The 24,026-nt window shown below is 36.4% G+C and overlaps 1 protein-coding gene across 8 annotated transcripts in view; it reads right to left on the bottom strand.

The window, feature by feature from the left end:
• Window positions 1–24,026, bottom strand: part of TCF12 (transcription factor 12) — a 371,281-nt gene that overhangs the window by 111,433 nt on the left and 235,822 nt on the right. For 7 of the 8 annotated variants that reach the window (XM_082388103.1, XM_082388100.1, XM_082388102.1 and 4 more), the window contains one exon: window positions 2,221–2,285. In XM_082388103.1, coding sequence (XP_082244229.1) covers window positions 2,221–2,285 — 65 coding nt within the window. Of the gene's footprint in view, window positions 1–1,292; window positions 1,368–2,220; window positions 2,286–24,026 lie in introns of those variants that run through there. The other variant, XM_082388101.1, reaches the window with a different exon arrangement.

Raw genomic sequence — 24,026 nt, 5'->3', positions numbered from 1 at the left:
TCATTTTCTAACCTGCAAAATGGGTGCTGTTAAAAGGAGTAAATGTGGGAGTTCCCTGGTGGCCTATTGGTTAGGATTCCGGGATTTCACTGCTGAGGGCCTGGGTTCAATCCCTGGTCAGGGAACTAAGATCCCGTGGGCTGTGGGTATGGCCAAAAAAAAAAGGGGGGGTGGGCAGATTAAATGTGTAATTCAATGCCTGGCTTAGTTAGTGCTCAGTAAATGATAACAATTATTATTAGAGTGCTATGCATTTAGGTTTGAATAAATGTTTTGATATGAGAATTAAATCTGGTATAAACACATATTAATCACTGGTAAAAACTGTTAAGATTCATCTTTGCAAAATTGGAGAATTACATAAATGGAGCTTATCACGATTCTAACTAAATAGCAACACCTCTGCCAAGGGAGTATAAAAAATGTTACGTGAAAACTCATTAATTAATATAAGCATTAACAATAATTTAACAGCTGCAGCTGTAATTTCAAAGACCTTACAATAGTTTTTTTCCCCTCAAGTTTAGCAGTAGTGTTAACATTAGACCAGTGGTTCTCAATCTTTTGGTTTCTTAAAAATAATATTAAGGACTCAGAATAGCTTTTTTTGGTGGGTTATATGAATCGAAACATTTTAAAATATGCATTCATTTTGTAAAATACTTTCCCTTTCAAGTACATGCAGTTTAGCCTTCAGAGACTTACAAAGTATGTGGGGAAAAACTGCTAATTCTATTTTTCAAATGAATAAGTCAATACAGAGATGGGATTTAAGGTTAAATGCCTTGTCTTAGAACCACAGGTCAGTAACTCGCAGAGATGGGATTTGAACCTAGGTATTCTGATTCTGAAAGGCATAATTATGGGAGAGGTATTAAATGAAGTAATATTGTTAGTATGACAGTTAAGTGCCTATGTCTAAAATTAGGGGGGGGTCTCATGAAAGGCATGCAGACAGCGGAAAACTAATTTAATATATTCTGCCTTTCCTTTGTATGCTTTTTGGCTTGATTCTGATGGGAATCTACAGGCAAACTGAGTGTTTAGGATTCTCAGTGTAAAGATGTGGGGAAAGAAGCAGAGAAAATGGCCATTAGTAGAAATGCAACATGCTAAGGAATATGCAAGAGCTGAAAGAAAGTTTCCAAGTCAAAGAGATTGTAGGAAGCTCAAAAAATTGGATGTAGATTTGCAAGTAGCACTTTGCAAGAAACCGCCCTCAACAGGAAACCCCTTGTGTCTTGTCACTTTAGCAAAGCTATATTATAACTACCCTTAAACCAGGCACTCGCCATGGTCTGGTCATCTCTGGCCCAAGCAGTTTTCAGATCTTTTGATGACACAATACCTTGCCTAACCTGTTGGTTCTTCCCATAGATCAAAGAAGAAGAAATGAAGAATAAGTACTTAACAGATGACCAGACCTCTCCCCTAGTTTCCCCTTTAGTAACCTCATGAACAAACTGTGTGAACAAACTTGTGAACAAGACAGCATCTAAAGAAAGATCACAAGAAGTCAACAAGACTACATGCAGTGGGGGATGGCAATGACTCTGATCCCTTATCTCAATGATTAACTGAGATTACTTCCTCTTTTTTCCCCTTTAAAAACTGTCTTGGCTGAGCAGAACCTTCGGAGTTGGTTTTGGGGGGACACAAGTCTGTCTTCTCCCCAGAATGGCAGCTGTCTGATTAAAAGCAATCCTCCTTTCTACCAACACCTGCCCCTCAGGTATTGATTTTCAGCAAGCAGCTAGACCTGAGTTTGGTAACAGGTTGAAATGAAAGTACTTCCAACATTAGTAAGTTTAACATAGGATGGTCAAGCTACACAGAGCAATTTTATGTTCTTCTTGTACTCTATCAGCAACACTGTTCTTTTCATGAGGAAATAAACAAACATCATTTTCAGAAATAAGCATTTTGGAAGAGGGTAGGAAGCTAACTGCTACTTTGCCTCCAGTTAAAATGGAGGTGAGCTATGAAATTCTTTGATGATAGAGAAAGACAATCTGATGAACTGTGGAAGGGAAACCATTTTAAGCAGAGGAGCAGAAAAAAAGAAACTATGTTTAATTACTAAAATCCCACCACATTTAGTCACAAATTAAATGCACAAATAATGGTGAAATAAATTGGAAAAATTTCTACCTCCTCTGTTAAAGTCTTTATCTATGTGTTAAAAAATTATCTCACAGCTTTTGTTATTTATTAACTTACTTGACAGCCTGGTAATCCAGTATCTCTGCTGTACAGGGAAAATGAGCCTCTCTCTGACGTTTTTCCTGTAAAACAAAGAAAATAGTTCCATATAAAAATCCTCATTTACTGACACACAGTCAATTCAACTTCTAGACCATTCATGGAAGTACAGAGAACAAATGAGAAACAAGAAGACAAAAATCCAATAAATAAGACTTAAAAAGCTCACTACCATTCCAGTCATGTGAAATAATGAAAAAAAAATATTCAAAAGAATAGATGTCTATAGAGCCAATAGTATGATTCATATACCCACAAGTGAGAATGTTTTCCCATATTTGCTTCAGATTGAACACTCCCCCCCTTTCCTTCTCTCTCTGAGAAATTGAAACAGTAAAGATACAGTTCACATCTCACCCCAGACCACAAGGTAACCACTATCATAAAACTGGTATATGATTCCCATGTATATTTTGAATCTTTTAGTACATATTCATGTATTCAAACAATATACATTACTATTTGTGTTTAATACATTTAAACAGATGGGATTACATGGTATATATCTTGAGATAGATGTTAAAAGTAAACATCTAGTTCATTCATTTTTTACTGCTATAGAATGTCCCATTATACAAATAAAACCACAGTGATCTATTCTCCTATCGAAAAATAGAAAAACAGTTTCTGCTTTTTTTTCTAGTTATCATGAACAATGCTTGAACAAATATCCTTGCATGTCCTATATACACATAAGAGTTTCTCCAGGATAGACACAAAGAAGTGAAACTGCTGGGTTAAACAATGCACACTTTCAACTTCATAAGTAATACCTTTCTCTGAAGTTGTCATGCCAATTTATACTCTTCCCCGAAATGTATAAGAATTCCTGTTGGGATTATACTTACAGTTCAAAAGCTGATGGCTAAGTATCAGGAATGGTATAGGCCAGCTCTAGAGGGAGAGCAGGTGTCTCACAGTGCTGACAATTGACAGCAGTGTTCTTACTCGTTTGCTTTTCAGTACACATGAGTTTAAGTAAGTTCAGGAAAGCCAATTTTCAAATAGTATATAGTTTTAAACGAAACAGTCTTTCACAAATAGACATGTTGCTTAAAAAGATTTCTGCAAGGATCACAGTTTGATGTTAATATCAAAGATAGAGATACAAGTAAAAATGACAATGGCAGAGCTAATTCTTTTTCTTCATTTCAGGGTTAAAAAAAAACACAATGTAATTAAATCTGACAAGTTATCCAAAATATTTAAAATTATTGAGGCTATATGAAGTCACCATAATTGTATACTATACACTGAGATATCAGCTTGTGATTATATAAAAATGTATAGTTTATTAATTTAAAAAACTGCACACATAGATGGGATGCTCAAAATTGTTTACTGATAGGGTGCATAATTTTAAAAAAACTTAGAGACATGTACTAATATTCTATCATTTTCATTGATGTATGCACCCCACTGATGTATTCAACTGGCCAAATGATGTAGAAATCTTACAACTCTGAACTTGGCATCTACTGAACCTTTAGATATACAAAATAATTCTTGTAATAACAAAGCTAGTTATTAGAAAACACTTTAATAATTAAGAGTATAATTTCTGAGCCCATTAGGATATTATAGCATATGTCTTAAGAAGCACTTACTGTCTGTTCCTGATGAAGCACTTATTTCAGGTGAAGCAATGCCAACACATAAAAACGCTGATTTATGAGAACAGGTTAATTAATGTGGTCTAGTTGCCTCACATTATCACCACCAAGTAGTATGTTCTACGTAAAGAATTTTAATTTGCAAAATATACATATGAAATTAAAAAGAAAAACATTTCTAACTCTTTAAATATATCCTTCACAAGTAAGACTGCTTATAAAAGTCAAGGTGATATCTCACAGTTTTAGATTCTACACTTCAACGCTTGGAATGTGGCTTCACAAAAGCCTTAAAGGATTATTCATTTGCAATTCTGACACACACCCCTCCCTGCCAGACCAAGAATATGGAAGAGACTGAAGGGATATGCCAACACACCACAACAGGCAGACAGATCACTGGGAAAAAATAAAGAACGGCCCACATCTATGATTTGCAGGTAGTACTTTATTAATCAACTACATTAAACAAGTTTATGAGATGTTAAAAATGATTCTCAGTATATGTCTTTAATTTTAAGAAAATGTTGCCTTTAAAAACAAATCATGGGGCTTCCCTGGTGGCGCAGTGGTTAAGAATCCGCCTGCCAATGCAGGGGACACGGGTTTGAGCCCTGGTCTGGGAAGATCCCACACGCTGCGGAGCAACTCAGCCTGTGCACCACAACTACTGAGCCTGCATGCCTAGAGCAAGTGCTCTGCAACAAGAGAAGCCACCGCAATGAGAAGCCCGCACACCACAATGAAGAGCAGCCCCCGCTCGCCGCAACTAGAGAAAGCCCGCATGCAATAACGAAGACCCAACACAGCCAAAAATAAAATGAAATAAAATAAATAAATTTATGAAAAGAAAAAATAACAAATCATGTCTCATACACTTGGCAGGACAGAATTGGGAGACAGTAACATTTTAAACCAATATCATAAAGTTTAAAAAAAAAGACTATGCCAACGAGTTGTCATTCACAAAACACTATCAACTTATTAATAGTTGAAATACTCACCAAGTCCTTTTTACCTTGTAAATTCTTCCTGAAACGTTATCTCAAACAACCAGTAAAGACTTGAAACTAAGTAACAACTGTTATACTTTCACTCAAATATACTAGTAAGGAATCTTTTTTTTTTTTTTTTATTGTTGAGGTGGAAAAGGGAACAGAGTGAGAGATCAATATTAGGTCTGTTTTTTTAATAAAGTACAGATTTCAAATACAATCTTAATTTAAGTATCTGTGTGGAGGCTATCATCAGATAGACTGTTTAAGAAAATGTGAAGTTTTAAAACTTACCTCCTGTGCCTATTAAAATTTCTAAACAACTTCTTTTCACAGAGGATATTCAAACCAGAGAGAATGAAAACTCACTTAATATAAGCTCAAAATATTTCAAAGTAAAAGTTCCTTCTGAAATGGAAAGCTGGTAGCTTGTTTTTAAAATGACAATGAACCTAATTCAAATGAGATTCCAAAATGTAAATACATTTTTATTTCACCTTTAATTTGTTAGGAACTATTTATTTCTTAGGGACTTAGAAGTCTGGGTACTCCTGAAATATAATAATGCATACTCAGTCTGAGATTTAAAAGACAATAATCTTTAATTCTTTCAAAATTACTTTTCATAAGAACTCTTTTCATGAATTAAAATGAATCCTATGTCTTTTTATTTAATCTTAGGTGTCTGACAAATAAGAAAAACTTCTGACTACTGTATTATGGGGTTACTACTTTTACATAAATATTATACATAAATTACAGTATGTGGACAATTTTAACAGTAAACATCAGCTGAATACAATTTAACAACTATTAGTAACTTAATGTATATCTAATTTCCCTTGAAACACCTATGAAAAAATATTATAAAAATTTTACTGGGGTATTCTAGCAGAGGGGTTTTATTTGTGTGTGGGTGCGTATGCATCCTGGGCCTCTTTGGCAGTCTTCACAATAATGTTTTTAAAAGTACAAAGCAAAATATGTAGTATTGTAAAGTAAACTGGTATGTTATTAAAATGTTAAAGAAGTTTGCTGCGTAGTAATATATGTGCCTTTTAATTAACACATTAAATAGTAAGATCTAGAACCAGGCCTATTAACAATGGTAATTTCAAATCATAAATGACAGTTTAAAGATATCTGCAACAACTATATTATGCTATGAGAATATCTGTTCTATTAGTGACAAAAATCATAGATACTATCAGGACTCTTTTGCTACCCTCATTCAAAATTGAAGGAAATGCTAAATTTTACTTGGAGACTGGAAAAATAAAAATGACAATTTTTTCCCTGTCCAAGTTCACTGATTTTCCTTCCATTCTGGGGGTCTCTGGACTCCACCCTAAGAACCTCAACACTAGGAGAAGAGCAACATGTATTGAAAGATATACATTTATATACATATTTGTATATCAAGCCAAACACGTATTTCATAAATAAGTATTTTGTGTGCAAAAGTATTTTAAGTACCTAGACTTACATGGTTTACATTAATCAGACTCAGTATTTTCTGACCCCAAACTGAGAAATGCTCAAGATACGACAGATGAGTTTGACTAATTTGGACAGGATTTATAACAATTGTTCAAGAAATAGCAAATTACTGATTCAAGAAATTATTTTACCCAGTTGTTTGTATAAGATGTATGAACTATTAGAGGCAGTCATTACTATAACAAATTTTCTTGGAATTAAAAAAAATAATTCTAAGTTATTTTGTTCCGTAGCAAAAACATACATGTCACAACAGTAAGTTGCAACTCTCCATTGCTTGCCTAAGCTCCAAAAATACAAACTAATGTTAATATTAGTCTATAAAGAACTCTTCAAAAGAGAATTTTACCTACATTCTTTTGGCATAGGACACAATCAACAGTCAAGTTGAGGCTGAGGATTGACAGGCACAGTTCATTCCCATTCCTTGCCAACCCATTCCTCCCCAACCCAATCACAAATATACAAGAGTTGACTAGATGGAAGAATCTGAGTTTGATAAATTCCATCAAACATTTATGGGTTAGTCAATCTGACAGATGGTGGGGTTATGAGATGAAGAACCAAGCCTGCGCCCTTAATAGGTGTCAACAAGTAGAAAAGTTTATACCCTACTTGGATGAAAAACAAGTTTCACAGTTAAGGTCAGGTGTCTTGAGGTTCAGATCCAAAACGCACTATGGGTGGTTCCAGAAGAGTGGACAGACAATTGCCTGGGGCTAACACAATCCATAAGGCCTACTGAATGAGGAAGGGGACCCCTATTCAAACCTGAATGGAGTAACAGGCACCTTCTGATCATACTTAAGGTGGAGATGAAACTACCCACCATTTCACAGAAGATGGGTCTTCTGAGTAGGTGGCCCATGTGAGAACAATACAGCCTTTGAAGGCAAGTGACTTTCAAACAAAAGTGGTCTGGGACATAAGCTGTATTCTGCCCTACATACAGCTTAAGAGTTGTCAAATTGGTTTTCATTTAGACCCAGATCACGCCATCCCAAGGCTGTGAGAACAATCAGTCTCAAGGATAAAAGGGATATGCACTGACTGGGACAAGTTGATCAAACACCTGAGTAAACTCTAAGGTCAGAGCTGAACATGCTTCCTTTGCCCAAGGCCTAAAGAGTGAGAATCTAGCGAGTCTTGGAAGTTTCTAGTGTGGTGAGAACCAAATATAAAGAGGATCCCATCTTTCATCTGATAGAGAGATAGCTCACTGATTTTTTTTCAAAAGCAATTAAATGCCCTTTTCCCCTAATCAGCAAAAGAAAAAGAAGGAGGTAGAAAGGTAAGGACTAAAAACACAAAATGGCAAAGAGAAAAGGAAATGTAAGACGACACAAAAGAAGAGAAACATGGAAACCTGCCTTCCTTTACAATCTATCTGCATTTTATTACTCCATAAGTGCCATCAAGAATATACTGGCTTTATTAGACTAAATTAGACTAAAATTAGACTAAATTTAGACACAAATTAGACTAAAAAAAAAAAATTGAACCACAGAAACCAAGTCATCCTATCCTGTACTTATATAAGTGATTTTTCTAAACGTAAATGCAGGATTTCATTTCCTTAAATAAAATTATTTTAAATTTCATCTTTGATTCATCACGTTACCCTAACCTATCTGAATTTATGCTAAATACTTGGAAGCCCCAGAAAAGAGGGGTAGGAAGAACATGACCAGAAATTTCTAACGCTTACTCCACCTCAAAAATTGAAGGCATGTCCACTCCCAGAGGAGTGGAGGAAAGAGTCGAAATGACAGGAATCCTCTTGGCAGGTCATTTATGTTGGTGGAATGTACCACACCCAATTTTGGGTACCCTGGTTGTAAGGGTTCAGATTTTAAACAGGGTAAAAGTAAACTCCAATTCTGGAAACTCCTTGAAGTGCAGGTGAATTAAAGGACCCCTACATCATTTCTGAGTAATTATAAATACCAAGTAAGACCAAATGACCTTTCCCAGGATCAAAGACTCATTTTTCAATGAGACTTCAGAGGTTACCTAGTCCAACTCCCACCCAAAGCAGTACTACTTTGAACACAGAGTCTCACCAAAAAAGGACCACTGATGATTGCCTTCTACTTTGTATCACCCACATTTTAAGAATAACACTAAAAAGCCAAAGTGTAGGGATGGTGAGGGAGAACTCTCAGAAAATAGAATTTCCAACAGTAAAATAAAAACTCTGCAGAATATTATATAACATTCCAGTTATTCTTATTAGTAAAGAGATTTGTGTAACGATTAGCTCTTTTGTTACAAATCTATTTATTAATGCAGTGGGAGACTTAATAGACATTTTTAGCAGGCAAGTTACTACTGGTGAATCACAATGAGTTCATGTTTATTGGACATTCAGGTATTTTATGGTGAAATGGTTATTCACATTTTTTGCTCACTTTTTTCCTATTGGATTGTCATTTACTTGCTGACTTGCAGGAGTCCACGTATTTTTGATACAAAACCTTTTATTGTATCTATATAAATATTTTATGTAGGCTGCCTTTTCACTCTCTTAATGGTGTCTTTTGATAAACATAAATTCTTCATTTTAACATAGTCCAATTTGTGCATTTTCCCCTTTATGGTTAACATTCTTTGGTGTGTGCACTGTTTAAGAATCTCTGCCTGTTCCAAGGTTACAAATCTATTTTTCTATGTTTTCTTCTAAAAGCTTAATCTTTCACACACTTAAATCTGAATTTGGTTTTTGTGTATGTTGGTAGGGGGTCAAGGTACAACTTTTTCCCGTAGGGATATCCAATTGACTTCAGTAGTTTTATTGAAAAGATGATCCACATCTTAAAAGTATCACTGTGGCTGCTGTGTGGAGAATAAATTATGGGGGAACAAGTATGAAAGCAGGAAGACCAATTAGAAGACTTACTGAAATAATCCAGATGAAAGCTAGTGATGGCTTTAATTGTCCTGACCCACTGAGGTATGTACTATTAAATCCCCATTTCACTAATGAGGAAAAATAATTTGCCCAAGGTCACAGACTAAGTAGATGAAAGACTAGAATGTAGGGCTATCTGACACCAAATTCTTAACAGCATACTATACTGCGTTATTTTCCATTGGAGGTTTAGGACACAATTCTTATATTCTAATCATATACATAGACATTTAGTGGATCCCAAATACAGTATAAAATTTTTTCTCTATTGAGCCCTCCAAGCAGCCTCTACCAATCAACTGATTTAGCACTGCATGTGAAACGTATTCCAGCTGAAGGAGGGAATGATGACAAATCGTTCCAAAAATAATTGGCAGCAAAGCCCAACTACTCCAGAGGTTGGCTCTGGGTATAATGAGAACATGGGCAGTTACGCTGGTTACACTCACAGGTAATAGCTATTCTTTTCAGTTCTCACAAAGGGCACATGATGATGTTACTCTTGCTTCAAGTGGCTGTTATAAAAGTATTTATTCTTATCAGGTCTTTCTGGGCCTCAGTTTCCTAATCTATAAGAGTAAACAAGTTGGACAAGATCAGAGGTTACATAATGACATCCTGAGAGATTGTTTTGTGTGGCCAATGCAGGGATTTGTTTGTCTGTATATGTTTAAAACAATTTTTAAAAAATTAATTGCTGTGCCAGCCATGAGAACACACCTTGCAGAACTCCTACTTTGGGGAATGTAACTAACTCCCTGAAGTCAGTTCCTTTGGGGAACTGCTCCAGCTGCTGTGCTCTAGAATCCATGACTGCTTTTGTACTGAGGCCCACTTGCTTTCAACACATTTGACAGAGTATGGTGGGGAAAGTAAAGTACACCCCTTCCCGGGAGACATGGCATTACTTTGTTGACCAACTTTGGCTCGCGAACTCTCCAGCTGCTTTGCTGAACCTTCCTTAGGGTACACAGCAGTGTAGGACGCTTCCACTTCCTCTTCTTCACTCTCACAGTCTTGAGGTTGCTGTCGGAATTTGCTGACTAGCTATTACGTGCAAGGCACTGTGAAAGGTGCTTTACTTACACTGCTGGTTGCATTGCTAGCTGTATTCTTCATCCTACTAGATATCCTATTAATACCAAGGAGTGATTGAAGGAAGCTGTGAGATATGACAATAAATTTTCAAGATCTCCTGTAGATCTCAGTCTACTGGCTGGAGAAACCTGCCCTATAATACCCTCTTAGCTGTATGTGCTCTTTTCCTACCAATGCAAAATAATGTCTTTATGAGGGAATGACCAGAGAAAAAGATACTATGGAAGATGTAGCTGGCTCAGCAATTATTTCTGCAGCAGTCCAGTGAATACTTGAAAATTTCCAGCAAAATTTAGTAATTTCAATGAGTAGCTATTACTCAAGAAATAACTGTTCACTTTATGAGCAACAGCACAAATTAGAACAAATAGTTTCCCTATTTGTCTGAAAGCGAGTATTATTTCAATGTTCATTCAGGCATATTGATTTACATTCAAACTCAAAATCTATTAAATAAAAAACTGCATCACTATATTTTAAACGAGCAGCATGAGACTGTTTTTCTCACAAGATAAAGGCTTAACTTAGAGAATTCCTGGATGTTTCAAAAATTACCTAGATCAACATTACCACGATTCAAAATGAAATATTTCAATATATAAATCAGGAGAGCTTTTCTATATTTAGTTTTCAGAGAAACAATATAAAATCCTTACATAGGCAAATCTAAATATTTGGGCACAAATCTAAATTTGATCACAGTTTTATGAGCAGACTATCCTCCTCCCCCTTGGGTATCTCTGAAAACTCATTAATTACCTAATCCTCTTTACTTATAGAGAAGCTTTCCCTCCCCTTTTTGTGGGTGAACACTACCAAAGGTTTCATATAATTTGAATCACAGTAACCACTTGGAGAAACATAAAATACTATCCTACAAAGTGTGGAAATCTGTAATGCCATTGAGTATATCTAAGCAGAGACTTAGGAATTCTGGTCACTGCATTCATGTCTTGGCTCTTGCTTTTCTCTCACTGAGTGAACTGGGCAAGTTACAAGTCACTTGACATCAATGGCCCCACTCACTCTTTTAGGAAGACCAACTCAGTAACATGTACCTCACACAGGTCTGTACAATTTAATTAATGCTTATAAAGTAGTTGGAAATTCTTGTCTGAAAGAACCTAGGACGATGCTAAATATCAGAACTACAGTCTTCATTCTGGTAGCAACCTGTTTAAACTTACAGGAAAAAAAAATCTTAAAAGGAACTCAAACTAACAGATTTTTTTTTTTTCAAGGGAAGGAAAGAGAGGGAGGGTTTTTAACATAAATGCTTGCCTATTTTCTTCACAACAATTTATTTAAGTATTATTGGCTAACATTTGTGCCAAGCACGCTGCTGGCTACATTGAAGATATTTAAATATCTAGTGCCAACAAGCACAGCTGCTGGACTCTCTATGCCCTCCTCTTGTTCACTCTGTGCCAGATTACTCACACAGCTATGAATGATGAGGCAGCAGCACGGGAAAATGCCAAGCGTGAGTGAGATTAGTGATAGCCCAGAGGATCCCTACAGAGGTCAGTGATTAGCAAGTTCCCAGTTGTAATCAGTTTTCTAACCCAGTCTTTATCTCATCACTTATTCCATCTTAACTTAGCAACAACTTCCTGTAACAGGCATCAGAACTATAAGCATCTTCCCAATCAATCCTGCAGAATTGCTACGGCACCAATAAAGGATCTCATTATCCTTGATAAGAACACACAGTCAGACCTGGGCAATCTGAATAGACTTCAGAAATGACTTCTTGAGACTAAAACCTGAGATGAAGCAGTCCAGGGTGCAAACATTCACCAATCCAGCTACCCTTCCCAATTCTCTCCATCCCTCCTCCTAAAAATCAGATTCACAAATTAAATATAAACAGATAGATGAGGATGAGAAGGTTTATACACAACAGTCTGCCTTTGAGACATTGGAATGCCCAGAGAGAATACTAAAATGCAGGATTCAATATGAGATGGTGAGGTAAGTAGGTAGGTAGAAATTAGGGATGAATGAACAGAGTAGAATAAGAAAATACATTTGATCAATTTTAGTCATTTATCAAAACTTTCTGGACCATTTCATGGTCCAGTTGTGCCATATACAGAATCCATACCAAGGTACTCATTACAGGTAGATCAAAATCTAAACACTTCTCTCAGACATTTTACTTAATAATTGCTTTTCTAAATTGTATCTGAAAACATATTCACATCTGTACTGCATTGTTGCTTTGCCTTAGATTCAGGATTTAAGTGTGTTTTCTCATTTCCCCAACCTTATGTTGTTGAAAACTTAGAAACAAGGACGTTTCATTTTTACAGCAATTCAACAAATTATAGAACTAGGAATTATCTCTTCATCTTTGGCTGCATTTCAGGAGAAAACATGGTGAATATGTGTTCTCTAAAAATAATCAGGTAACTTTTGTATCTTAATGTTTATGACATTCTTAAATAAAAAAGGATTTGAAATAATTCAGTTGATGCTTTACAACTTTCTAGCCAATCCTACTGAGCCAGTCCTTCAACACACCTCAATCTTGTCTGCTCTTCTTACCCCAAAAATAAAGAAAGAAAATCAGGTAAAAATCACATCACCAAAAAGTGGGCTGGGGGAAGAGAGAGTAGCATTGTTATCAAACTATCTTGGTAATCATACACCTAAATAATCTACTCCTTCTTACATACTGTCTCTGCTTTCATCAAATGCTTGTATGAATGTTTTCTCTCAGAAATTTCTTGTATCATACAATGATAAACAGAACATGAAGCTCATTATTGTTAATTCCCATGATTTTCTCACATCTTTCTGTACTTTGGCTGTTTTAATTTAAACCGTGACCTTAATCAGGCAAGGTCACTGTCTGAGTCTGTTTTTTTATGGCATCCAGGGACCAGAAGGCAGATGCCACTTGTTCAGGGAACACTGGACTGGAATTCAAGACTTGTGTTGTTTGCATGCCAGGAACAGATTCTAGTCCAAGGCAGTATCTATGGCATACAGCCACATGGAGGCAGAGAGACAGTTTAAGAGAACTGTGCTCTAAAATAGCAGATAATAAATGATTGTTAATTAGCTAGTTTCCCTTGACAGCGAGAACTGGAATAGAAAAAAAGGACCTAGTCAATGGAACTGCCACCATTCACCAACTATCTGATCAGAAACAGGGTAGTGAAATGAAACAAGCATGGAAATGAGAGCCAGGAGGGTCTATTCCTGTCTCTGTGTGAATTAGCAGTGTGACATGCATAAATCATTAAACCTCCCAAGGCCTCAGTTTCTTTACCTAAAGAACGGGGTGGGGTGGGGCAAGTTTGGACTGGATGATCTCTTTCTGTTTTATATCCTATGAAATTGACATCCTCATTTATTTTGCTATTAATCAGTCACCCTCTTCTGACAGAATGTAAATTTGGGCACTCCTGGTACGAAAAGGAAGAAGACAAGCTGCTAAAAAACGTAGAGACTTTTGGAATAATGATGACGTATGGCTATAAAATGAAGTATAGGGCTTCCCTAGTGGCTCAGTGGTTAAGAATCTGCCTACCAATGCAGGGGACACGGGTTCGAGCCCTGGTCCGGGAGGATCCCACATGTCGCGAAGCAACTAAGCCCGTGTGCCACAACGACTGAGCCTGTGCTCTAGAGCCCGTGAGCCACAACTACTGAGACCGCGAGCCACAACCACTGAAGCCCACGCATCTAGAGCCCGTGCTCCACAACAAGAGAAGCCACCGCAATGAGAAGCCTGCGCACCGCAATGAAGAGTAGCCCCCGCTCGCCGCAACTAGAGAAAGCCCGTGCGCAGCAACGAAGACCCAACGCAGCCAAAAATAAATAAATTTATATATAAAATATAAATAAAAAAATAAAAATGAAGTATCTAGGCAGTTCATCATAACATCTGTTTAATACATTCTGAGATATTTAAACCATGAATATGGTAAGCTGAATATAGGAAACCGAAGTTAATATACTCAGAATTATTAAGACTTCATTCTACTCAAATTAAGAAAAACTCTAAATGGTAATAAGGTTTTTCACTGGGGCGCAACACCCTTCACCGATACAACGTAGGAAGGTAAACACATTTGGTACACCACAGAAAATGTACAGATATGGAGCAAATGAAGGAGACTATTCTATTCTGTTTTCTTAAAACAGATGGAGAAAGCCCAAAAGAAAGCCTTAAATCCCCATTATGGTCTACTAAGATTTAAATAAGGTTCTTGATACATGATGGGAACTCTGAGGGTAGAATATGACACATTCAGTTTTCACTGAGTGGCCTCCAACAGTGCAATTTACTGCCATCTGACCTCTGTAGTTTGAAAACAGGTAAAGGCTTGCCTTGAATTCTCAATGGGTTATAATCCAGAGTTTGTGAGTCAAACTACTCAAAATGAGTTTTTTTTTTTTTTTTTTTACAACCCAACTCATTATAAATGGCAAATCAAGTTAAAGTATGTCTGTGTAAAATATTTGTTGAAGGGAGAAGCAAAGGAAGAAATTAAAGAATAAAGGAGTAAAGAAAAAACTGTAATAATAAAATCAGAGAGGAGGCATGGGGCAGTGGTTAAAAACAGTGACTCTGGATGCAGACTAACTGGGTTTAAATTCCCACTCCACTTCCTACTAACATTATTACCTAAACCTCTCTGTCCCTTAGTTGCCTCAGTGCTGCAATGGAATAATAAGAGTTTTACCTCACTGGGTTTTTGTGAGGTTAAAATGTATTAATATACAAAGTGCTTTAAAATAGGGAAAAACACAAGATAAGGGCTAATTAAATATTAGTTATTATTTTAAAGAAAAATACACTGACTGGAAGATCCATGAATGTGTATCCTGTGCTTGAATATCAGTGCTTGAGGAAAAAGTCTTAAATAGAGAATAAGTAGGTAGATTCCAGGGAAATAATTTAAAGAGAACTTGTGGATACTTTCAAAGTTTTAAAAATTCTTTATGCCTTTCATTTCATTAAAATTCATTAAAAGCTAATGGCTTCACTCTTCCCTTAGCATTAATGAATGGGTATTTCTCTAGCACAATCTGTACACTGGGCCACAAACAATTAAGCTTCTGTTCACAACTGAAATAAAGATAAAGATTTACCAAAAAAAGCATGCAAGGCATGAAAAAGGTAGTAAAGAATTTAAAAAGAAATGAAAGCACAAAAGAAGGACAACCTAAAGTGAATTTTAACAGAGTTGGAGATTCTATAACATAGAGGAAACAGGGTAGACAGGCTTGCATGTAATCCTTTACTTGCTTATTCCTTTTTTTCCAGGAGTTGGGAAAAATGGTTATGGGAGATTACCTTGGATCTGATAGTTCTAAGCCATTGGTTCAAGATACCTTGGTTGTTATCTGAAGCTCATGGGGGACAGGGGGGCAGACCATCCTTGTTAGGTAAAAAGGAGGAATTACACTGTGAGGAGGTTTACCACAGTGTATAAACAAATGGGATGCTCACTACTTAAACATTTTCATGTAGGGAAGAACCTATTCTTTAAAATAAGTGCAAAAATCACTAGAAAATAGAGAATAAAAAAGTCAAAACTTTTTTTTTCCAATCTCTTTTTTCTCTGTGTGCTTTGACTATTTACATTTAATGTGATTATTGATATGGTCAGATTTAAATCTATCATTTTTGTTAGATGTTTTCTATTTTGTCTCATCTGTTCTTTATTTCTTTTTCAGTCTGCTTTTGGATCAAGTATTCCATTTAGTCTCTACTATTGACTTTTTTTTTTTTAGTGTTTGCCCTCAATTTATAATATATATCTTTAGCTAAAAGGGTCTACTTTCAAGTAATAATGTAATAGCATAGGAAACTTTCGAAAGTATACTTCCAAAATCCTCCCTCCAATCCTTTGGGTTATTGTTGTTATGCCTTTTGCTTGTACATATTTTATATACCCCACATACAGTGTTACTATTTTTGCTTAGACCTACAGTTATTTTATAGTATGATTAAAAGTGAGGAAACATATGTCTTCTATATTTACTTTCATTTTTACCATTTCTGGAGCCCTCATTTCTTTGTATGTATCAGGGGTTGGCATACTATAACCCATGAACCAAAGCTGGCCTGCTTCCAGATTTTGTAAATAAAGTTTTACTGGAATAAAGCGATCATCCATGGTTGCTGTTGTGCTACAAAGGCAGAGATGAGTAGCTGTGACAGAGACTGTCTGACCTACAAACCCTAAAATACATGATATTTGGCCCTTTACAGAAAAAACTGGTGTAGATACAAGTTTCTGCCTGGTGTCACATTCTCTACGCCTAAAGAACTTTAACAGTTATTGTAGCATAAGTCTGCTGGGAATTGATTCTCTCAGCTTTTCATGTATCTGAAAAAGTTTTTACCTTGTCCTTACTGAAAAAACATCTATTTTCAATGTATACATAATTCTGGGCTGACAGGGTTTTTTTTTTTTTTAACACTTTAGAGATGTCACTCTATCATCTTCATGCTTGCAACTTTTCTAATAAGAAGTCTGCTGTAGTTTATTTTTATTGCTCTGTATATACATGGTTTTTCTGCCTCTGGCTGCCTTCAAGATCTTCTCTTCATTGTTGGTTTTCAGCAGTTGGAATATACTTCTAGGCGTGTGTGCGTGTGTGTTGTTTTTTAAAATCTTATATCTATGATTTTTTTTCTCTCTTCTTCTCCATCTGAGATCAATCACAAACATGTTAGACTGTTTGACATCGTCCCATAGATCTTTTATCACTTTTTTCTCTTTCTGTTTCAGTTTGGATTTCTGTTAACTGTATTCAAACTTACTGATTTCTTCTGCAACTGTGTTGTCTATTGACAGTCCTGAAAGAATTCTTCATCTCTGATATCGTGTCTTTTATTTCCAACATTTCAGTTTGACTGTTACTACCTCCATCTATCTGCTAAAAATTTTCCATTTATTTGTGCATGTTGTGCACCTTTTTCCATTAGATCCTTTAATATGTTAACCAGAGTTACTTTAAAGTCCTTGTCTGATAGTTCCAACATCTGAGCCATCTTTAGGTCTTATTCTATTGATTATTTTACCTCTTGACAATGTGTTTTTTTCCCCTTATGTTCATGAATCATAATTTTGACTGAATGCAGGATGTTACGTGTAGAAGAGCAGATACTGAGGTAAATAGCATTTAGGCCTGGAAATGAGCGTGCCTATTCCAGAGTAAGGCAATTAGTCAATCTAATCAGGAGTTTAGCTGGGTATGATTGTTGTTGCTTTGGTTACCTTTAGCTGACGAGAAGCTTCAACTCCCTCCAGTGATTGGCTGCTTTTGCCTAGTGCTTGGCATATGGCTGGGCTGCTGTAGGACTTTTCTGAGCGTTAGTTTTTCATCCTTAGCTTTTAACAGATCCTATAAACCTGTGCTCCAGAGTGGGGGTGTCTCTCCATGCTTTTGCCCCTCCTCCAGTGGTAGACTGCTGTTGCTTTCCTGTCCTTCACCTTTCCTCCCTATAAGAGCAAAACTCTGCTTCATATCTAAAGTTGACCTTGGGTTGGAGTTTTTACCCCTCTCTGATAGGCAGGAGACCTGTACTTAGTGTAGGTTCTTAGGTCTAAGATGAGTTTTCTGTCCTCCCCCAATCACAATGTGTCTTAGCTTATGTCCTTTGGGCAAGAGGCTTTGTTGCCCCATCTAAAGCAGCTCAAGTACCTAGGATCCAGGGAAGCTGGCATGCATTTCCTGCTTTGCCCATAATGATAGATGATCAGCACCTGCAAGAATCTTCTTCAGTCTCTTGCCCTAACCCCAGTCTTTCTTGTGAGTACTCAGTGGAAGTTTGAGGAGGAAAAGTTTGAGAATGAGTGTGAAATCCCCTTATGAACTGTTCTTTTGTTAGATGCTCCCAGTTATTTCAAACTGATATGTTGCCAACCCTTGGCCTTCTTCTAACAATTGGGCTTCTGTTGAACTTTAAAGTTTTCACTGATTCCTCTTACCTGCTTGTGTTGTGATACCTTATTCTCCCATGCTTTGCCACAGGTAGTACAGTTCATGTGTACCATTTCTCCTTGGAATTTAGGTCACATGATTGCCATGTAATTTCAGCTCCCTGATGGACTCAAAAAAGAGTTTTGTACTTTATCAGGCCTTTTCATTTTTTCTCATCATAAAGAGTGAAAATGGCATGTGTTGCAGATCTCTATACCCTAAATAGAAGGTATATATCCTCTGATCTTCATTTTGGATGGTTTCCATGTCTGCAAATTCACTGATTTTTTCTTTTGCAGTGAATAATCTGCTGTTAATCCCATCCAGTGTATTTTTCATTTCAAATATTGTATTTTTCAACTCTGGAATTTCCTTTTTTTACATCTTTCATTTCTCCTCTCATCATATTCATCTATATTTTTGAGCTATGGAGCATATTTACAACAGCCATTTTAATACCTTCATTTGCTAACTCCATCATCTCTGTATTTCCAGCTCTGTTGTTTCTACTGATGAATTTTACTCCTGGTTATAGAATATAGTTTCCTGCTTCTTTTCATGCTTAGCAATTTTTGCTTTGATGCCAGACATTATTAAGTTCACATTTTGAGGTGCTAGATTTTGTTGTATTCCTTTAAAGAATGTTGGACTTTGTTCTGGTAAGCAGTTAAGTCAAACTGGAATCAGTTTGATACTTTTCCAGCGTTGCCTTTAAGCTTCGCTAAAGGGGGTCCAGAATAGCCTTTAGCCCAGGGTAAATCTAGCCTCACCAACACAATACCTTTCTGAGTACTCTACACAATGCCATTTATTATGAGATCTTTCCACTTTGGTTGGCTGAAAGAAGAACTACTCCCAGCTTTGTGTAAGTTTCAGGAATTATTCAGCCTACTCCTTATGTGATTCCTTCCTGGTCTCAAGTTAAGTCTCCTCTCACACATGCACAGATCAGTATTCAGCCAAAAAACCCGAGGAACCCCTCTACAGATCTTGAGCTCTCTGTGCTTCCTCTTTTTTGCCCTGCAAATCTGACCTACCCTTGGCTTCTCTGAATCCTGTTCTTTGTCTCCTCAACTCATTAAGACTGTTGGATTCTGTTTGATTTCCTCTTCCCACTGCTGTAGCCTGGAATCTTCCTCCAGGGAGTAAAATGGAGAACTGCAGGACTCACCTTGATTTTTTTCCTTTTCTCCGGCACTGCCTATTGTCCAATGTCTGAAAACTAATGGTTTAATGAGGACTAATAACTCGTTTAATGAGGACTATGAAACTTTCTGAGCTTTTTTATATACCTCTTAGAAATCTTCCACCAGCCCCTCTCCCCAAAAAAGAAAAAAAAAAGCATTCTCCTACTCTTTCTCTAGCAAAACCATTTTTATAGATCAGGAAGGTAAAACAGAGCAAACCTTGACTCCCATAAATAATCAGACTTTCTGACAAAAAAAAAAAAAAAAACGACTCAAAGGAGTTCGTATGGTAGAAGATAACATACCACAACAGTTACTATCTTTACATTTTGGATATCCTAAATTAAATACATCCTACTCAGCTAGACTATACCATAATAGAAACTGGGTTTGATAAACTCTTGGAAAATCTAAAAACTCTCTTAAACTACTTTTGTTTTTATGACATTGTAAAGAAGTTCTCTAATTTTTAACCTCAGATGTTTTATTTCTAAAATACTTTGAATTGCACTAAGTGTGCTGACATATTTGAATATGGAACAAACTGCTCTAAGAATATGATCTCCTGTACTAACTACACACACTGTTATTTCTAAAAGGTTAAAAAGCTGGCAATTTTCCAATTCTTTCTCATCAGTTCAGTTATGGAATACAATGTCCAGTTCATAGTTTCTCCTGTATTTTCTTTTGACATGTTGACTAGTTCTCTGAATTTAATCTCAGGTATTTTGTTGTGCAGACCTTCAATTTCTCATCCTACTGTATGTGCTATGATATACACACACACACACACTCTCACATGCTCTAGACACCATACAGCATTAAAAACATTTGTGAAAATTGCTGTTATTAAACTATATTCTGGATCAGCAAAGTGGCACAGCAGGAGCATGCTAGGTCCATAAACTATACTGTTAGAGATTACTGCTTCTTAAACTCTTAAGCTAAGTCATATTTACATTTATTTTGACACATATTGCTTCTTGCCTACATCAGACTACATCCAATAATAAAAAACACTTATTTCATTACAATATTTTGAAAACCAGTACTAAGTAACAGTAAAACCCACACTTAAAATTTTTATTTTGAAACAATCCTATTCTTCCTGTGAGAGATTCCTAAATCCTGGCAACTTAAACTTTGATTTAGCACTCTAATCCTGGAACTGTCTCATGTGAGAAAACTGGTCATATATTTTAGTTAATCATAGTGTTTTAAAGTCCATTTGAACATTGTTCTTTTCAACCTTGTTCATAAACTTGTATTTTGTTATTTTCCTTAAACATTCTAAGTTAAATCCTACTGAAGGTTGCTGGACTCGCTAGTTTCCCTGCATGAAACACTTTTCTGCCAGAGCATTCACGTCTCTGCTCAAATGTTACCTCCTCGGAGAAGCCTTCTCTGACTATCCTATCTAAAATTGGAAAGCTACATGTAAAAGAATGAAATCAGACCACTTCCTAACACCATACACAAAAATAAACTCAAAATGGATCAAAGACCTAAATGTAAGGACAGATACTGTAAAACTCTTAGAGGAAAACATAGGCAGAAAACTCTATGACATAAATTACAGCAAGATCCTTTTCGACCTACCTCCTAGAGTAATGGAAATAAAATCAAAAATAAACAAATGAGGCCTAATGAAACTTAAAAGCTTTTACACAGCAAAGGAAACCATAAATAAGACAAAAAGACAGCCCTCAGAATGGGAGAAAATATTTGCAAACGAGGCAACTGAGGATTAATCTCCAAAATAAACAAGCAGCTCATGCAGCTCAATATCAAAAAAACAAACAACCCAATCCAAAAATGGGCGGAAGACCTAAATAGACATTTCTCCAAAGTAGACAAACAGACTGCCAACAAACACATGAAAAGATGCTCAACATCACTAATTATTAGAGAAATGCAAATCGAAACCAATGAGGTATCACCTCACACTGGTCAGAATGGCTATCATCAAAAAATCTACAAACTATAAATGCTGGAGAGGATGTGGAGAAAAGGGAACCCTCCTGCACTGTTGGTGGGAATGTAAATTGATACAGCCACTATGGAGGTTCCTTAGAAAACTAAAAATAGAACTACCATATGAGCCAGCAATCCCACTACTGGGCATATATCTTGAGAAAACCATAATTCAAAAAGAGTCATGTACCACGATGTTCACTGCAGCTCTATTTATAGTAGCCAGGACAAGGAAGCAACCTAAGTGTCCATCGACAGATGAATGGATAAAGAAGATGTGGCAATGGAATATTACTCAGCCATAAAAAGAAACATAATTGAGTTATTTGTAGTGAGGTGGATGGACCTAGAGTCTGTCATACAGAGTGAAGTAAGTCAGAAAGAGAAAAACAAATACCGTATGCTAATGCACATATATGGAATCTAAAAAAAAGGTACTGATGAACTGAGTGGCAGGGCAAGAATAAAGACACAGATACAGAGAACGGACTTGAGGACACGGTGCGGGGAGGGGAAACTAGGACGAAGTAAGAGAATAGCATTGACATATATACACAACCAAATGTAAAATGGATGGCTAGTGGGAAGCTGCTAATAGCACAGGGAGATTAGCTCGATGCTGTGTGATGACCTAGAGGGGTGGGATAGGGAGAGTGGGAGGGAGGCTCAAGAGGGAGGGGATATGGGGATATATGTATACACATAGTTGATTCACTTTGTTGTACAGCAGAAACACAACATTGTAAGGCAATTATACTCCAATAAAGATATTTTTTAAATAAATAAATAAAACAGTCTACTCTAGCCCTTCCTTCTCTACCACCTTTTATTAAGTCATAAGATATGTCTTGTTTCCCTTGCAGAGATACAATAATTTAGCTGATAACCATCATAACTCACCATTTTCCCCTTTTCTTAATATAAGTTTACAAACTCTGCTTTAATTTGTGTTGCTACTTTATCTACATTTTATTATTTCTCATATTTATATTTTGCTGTATATTTGCTATAATTGAAATTTAAAATTTCTTTGCATTTTCTGTTCCTGTTATGCCTCTTTCCATTTACAACTTTATAAAATATGCATAAAGATTTACTTGAATCTTCATGTTTTAAAAAAAATTTTATATTGGGACTTCCCTGGTGGCACAGTGGTTAAGAATCTTCCTGCCAATGCAGGGGACACGGGTTAGATCCCTGGTCTGGGAAGATCCCACATGCTGTGGAGCAACTGAGCCTGTGCGCCACAACTACTGAGCCTGTGCTCTAGAGCCCGCAAGCCATAACTACTGAGCCCGTGTGCCACAACTACTGAAGCCCACGCACCTAGAGCCCGTGCTCCGCAACAAGAGAAGCCACCACGAGAAGCCTGAGCACCGCAACAAAGAGTACCCCCGCTCACCACAACTAGAGAAAACCCGCGTGCAGCAACGAAGACTCAACGCAGCCAAAAATAAAGAAAAAAAATTTTTTTATATTGTCTTTTTTTCCCAGGCAATACAATCATCTTAGTATTTCAAGGAAGAGTTCCTCATTCTGGATAAAGCACTTTTTTCTAATATAAAATGCTTTAAAATATTCTGAATGGAAGACTATAGCAGGTAAGTAGCATGAATGGAAAACAAATCATTCGTGGATCAGAAGCAATTGTTTAATAAGATATAAGTTTAGAGTTCCTAATAGATATGTTCAGATCAAGGAAGAAGTATAAAGACAGCTCCCAAAGGGCTGGGTAACTACCATATTGATGTTAAACAAATACCATGCTCCATGGAATTCAGCTTTGTAGCAGCAAATAATAAGCTTAATAAGTGAATATACAGTTATATTCTTAGTACTGAGAACAGAAGTGATCCAGAAACCATAGCATTTATTCCACGTTTACCTCCTCAACTTTTCTGGATTATATTCAGCCTGTATCTATTTTAGGAACTGCTTTGGAAGGTCCTTATGTTTTATGCAAGGAACTGCTATTTTCCCAGATGAATAGAATATCCATTCTCTGACTCCAAGTTTCCATGACAATAAAAACAAAACATTCATCAGCACCAACTTGGTATTTGATGGCAAATGCAGCTGCAGCTTGTAACAGTTCAATCTTTATCCCAACTCTTTTCTGCAGAACAGAGGCACTATATTTCTCCAAAGCAACTGAATTGTTTTTACACTGATTATCCCCCTACAAGTAGAGCTAAACACTAACAGCTAAATGTGTTACACCATCTCCAATCTTCAAATCATCCACTCTTCCCAAACTCGTGCCAAATACAATGAAAAGTTCCTGAATTTTGCTAAGAGCACATTTGATTTGTGAACTCTGAAAGCTTAGCTGGTTTATGTATTACAGATTTAGAGGAACATAAATGTTTAAGCTTTCATTGGGACAGACATTAAGAGTAAACAAAAAGCTGTTAAATTCAATCAGATTATGGTAAGACAGTGCCCCCTTGTGTCTCGGTGTTTCTACCTTGTCTAAGTCCAACATTCATTTCCCTAGAGTTCTATGGTATGGATTTATATAATTTTAATATCA

The sequence above is a fragment of the Balaenoptera borealis genome (assembly GCF_965194805.1).
Source record: "Balaenoptera borealis genome assembly, chromosome: 3".
Taxonomy (NCBI): Eukaryota; Metazoa; Chordata; class Mammalia; order Artiodactyla; family Balaenopteridae; genus Balaenoptera; species Balaenoptera borealis.
The sequence above is the reverse complement of the archived record's forward strand: the minus strand, read 5'-3'. Positions and strand labels throughout refer to the sequence as shown.